This window comes from Brassica napus, chromosome C1 (assembly GCF_020379485.1).
Source record: "Brassica napus cultivar Da-Ae chromosome C1, Da-Ae, whole genome shotgun sequence".
Taxonomy (NCBI): domain Eukaryota; kingdom Viridiplantae; phylum Streptophyta; class Magnoliopsida; order Brassicales; family Brassicaceae; genus Brassica; species Brassica napus.
Genome location: NC_063444.1, coordinates 40982371 through 40985623, shown reverse-complemented (window position 1 = coordinate 40985623; position 3253 = coordinate 40982371). Strand labels below are relative to the sequence as shown.

The 3253-nt window shown below is 38.1% G+C and overlaps 1 protein-coding gene across 1 annotated transcript; it reads left to right on the top strand.

Annotated features, from left to right (window-relative positions):
- Positions 1-269: 269 nt before the first annotated feature.
- On the top strand, positions 270-2402 carry LOC111201970 (inverted formin-2-like). Its single transcript, XM_022694323.2, has 2 exons — positions 270-1038; positions 1114-2402. The coding sequence occupies exons 1-2, from the start codon at positions 695-697 to the stop codon at positions 1262-1264; spliced, it is 495 nt and encodes a 164-aa protein (XP_022550044.1). The 5' UTR covers positions 270-694; the 3' UTR covers positions 1265-2402.
- The last annotated feature ends 851 nt before the right edge of the window (positions 2403-3253 follow it).

The window sequence follows — 3253 nt, the reverse complement described above, 5'->3', positions numbered from 1 at the left end:
TTTTTTTACCATCCTAATGTATGTGTAACAAATGTTGTTTTATATAATATGTATTTGTGTTAATTTTAAAAAAATTATTTGGAGTTTTAGGGTTTTAGAGTTTAAGTTGGAGAAAGAGCACAAAGTAGTAGAGAAGAAGAGATATGATGTTAGATGATATGTGACTTTGGGGTTTAGGGATTTCATTCTCGGTGTTTAGGGTTAAGCGTTGTAAAATCGTCGTAAACCGATTTTTCGACGTAATTTCGTCGTAAATGGAAAAACGCGGGCCTGGTAACTTCGTCGTAAACGTGGGCCTTGTAAATTCGTCGTAAACCAATGTTTCGACGTAATTTCGTCGTAAATCGAAAAACACGGGCCTGGTAACTTCGTCGTAAATTAAAAAACACGGGCCTGGTAACTTCGTCGTAATGTTACGAGGAAGTTACGAGGAAACCGTTTTTATATATATGGGAGAAGTCTTTCAGACGAGCACTGCTCGTATCTTCCTCCCTAACTCCTCTCCCCCTCTAAGGTAACTTTCTCTCTCTATCTTTTTTTTTTTTTATAGTTTAGGTTGTTAGTTTAGGTGATTAGTTTAGGGAATTAGTTTAGGTGATTAGTTAACGGAATTAGTTTAGATGATTAGTTTAGAAAATTATTTTAAACAATTCGTTTAGGATATATATTAATTTAATTTTTTTAAATTTTCTAGATGGCTCCTAGACCGAGACCAGCAGCTCCTGCACCTACGTATGCGGATTTGTTTGGCGATGGATCTTCCTCTAGCGGTCCATCGTCTTCTTCCGGGACAGTTCCAGACTCTCACACATCTCGGAGAGTTCCTTCGACCCCTCCTCCTCTTCCATCTCAGATGCCTCCCCCACGAGCTCCACCTGTCGCCCCGGATCAGCCTGCCCCACCGGCTGCAGTTCATCCCGATTTGCGGGTGCCAGCTCATGCACCATTCGCAAGATACACCGTCGAGGATTTGCTTGCCCAGCCCGGACGAGAGGGTTTACACGTTCTGGACCCCGATAGACCCCCGGGTACTTATTGGTAAGTACATAAAATTATTAATTTTAAATTTAAAATCTTTGATCAATTTTTTTAACAAATTTGTTATATTTGCAGGTTTGGGGCTAACAACCGTGTTAGCCGGAGCGTTTCAGAGACGATGAAGGGATATTATGACGGCCCTTATCCCAACTGGACCATGACTCCCGATCACGTCAAGACGACGTGGTTTAAATGTTTTGCGGTAATTATATTTACATATTATTAATATTTATATTGTTAATTAAATAATTATTATTTTTTTTTCTAATCTTTTAAAATGTTTGTTTTTTCAGCAAAGGTGGAACTGGTCCGTAGGAATCACCGAGAGGGTGAAGAGCGAATTTATTGCAAAGGCGAAAACTCGTCTTTGCAACACCGTCTCCGATTGGAAGGACAAGTGGGAGATTTACGGCTATGAGGGGAAGCCGAGCGGGGTCACAAAGGAAGCATGGGATGGCCTCATCACCTATTGGAACGAACCCAGCTCCATCCGCAAAGCCAACTCCTGCTCCGCTTCCCGAAGAACGAGGGATAAAGATGGCCATTTGCCCATGGTTCATAGATCCGGCCAAAAACCCCATGCCGGAATTCGTCTCGAAGCTGTAAGTTTTATTTAAATTTATAATTTTCATTATTTTAAACTTGTATTTATTAATTATATTTAATTTATTTATTATTGTTGTTTATTAGTTGGAGAAGACGGGAGTTTTGCCATCTCTCTCGGACTTATTCAAGATGACTCACGCCTCACCAGATGGGGTTTTTGTGGATCCTGCATCCGAGAAACTCTTCAACGCTGTGGCGTCTCGGGTTGAAGAGCAAGAGACGCAACTTACCCAACAGTCTGCAGATGGATTACCCGTCAAGTTGTCAACCGTAGAGGTCGACCGGATCTTCGAGGAGGTAAAATTTAATAATTTTTATTTTTTTTCTTTATTTTATTATTAACTCTAAATACGGTTTTATATATACATATAGGTGGCTCCTAGAAAGAAGGGAAGGACGGTTGGAATAGGTTCCGTTAACGAAGTTGCAAGGGCGACTTCGTCATACTATTCGAGACGGGACCAGGACAACGACCGGATGCAGGCTCGCATGGATACCCAGCAGCAGCGTTTGGACTCTCTCGAGGGTTTGCTGGATGTGATGGCGGTGGGAAATCCAACTTTGCAGAGAGCTTTGGCGGAGAGACGAGCAGCTCTCGGGATGAGCCAGCCGGATCCCGAAGCAGGAACGTCTACAGACCCGAACCCCTCAGCCAACTACTTCGATGACCATGATGTTGGCCTTTAGTTTCCTTTTTTAATTTCTTTTGTTTTGTATAAAAAATTTAAATTCTATTTAATTAATGAATTTATAGTTTTTTTAAAAAAATTATTTGGTTTCATATTTAATTTTATTTCAAATATTTTAAATTTTAAAATTATTGTTTTATAAAATTTATATAATTATTATAATTAATTAATATTTTAAATATGGAGATGTAAATTCGTTGTAAAATTCCACGTTAAGTCCTCGTAACGTTTACGAGGAATTTACATGAAGTCGTTGTAAAGTCCTCGTAAAATTTACATCGACTTTACGTGGAAGCCTTACGTGGCTTTTACAACGAACTATTACGAGGTATTTACATCGTCATTTACGAGGGCATTACGACGAATAGTTTCCTTCTGCTTTACGAGGAATTGACTTCCTCGTAAACGTAACTAGGACTTTACGACGAAACCTCCGTTACGACGAGCGTTTAACAACGAAACGCGTATCGATGTTAATTCGTCGTAAAGCCCCTATTACGACGAATTTACAACGAATACCGCCCTCGTAAAAAATATGTTTTCTTGTAGTGATAACTACCATTCTAAATCCATATTTACTTCGGTTCGGTTCGGTTTATATACCGTCGGTTTTCGGTTTATTCGGTTTTATACCAAAAAAACATAATTATTTAGTTTGAGATCATATTATATGAATTTTAGAGTCATATTATCAACAGAGTCATTTATTAAAAATATATTACGTGTTCAAATAAATGAACAAAAAAAGTAAAAATGCTTCTACCATCAAATAAAATAATCAAATCTGTAACTAAAATCAAAGTTTGAAATTTTGAAAATAAAAATATGAAACAAAACAGAAACATGAAAGAAAATTTTTTCCACTCTTCCATATTTAGTGTTCATTAAAGTCATGTTTTTTCAATTGAACACGAAACTCT

Bases quoted from the DNA above. Each gene is read 5' to 3' on its own strand.
- LOC111201970 (XM_022694323.2), top strand. From the start codon at position 695: ATGGCTCCTAGACCGAGACCAGCAGCTCCTGCACCTACGTATGCGGAT. The intron at 1,039-1,113 runs GTAAGTACATAA...TTATATTTGCAG, and splicing joins AGACCCCCGGGTACTTATTG to GTTTGGGGCTAACAACCGTG.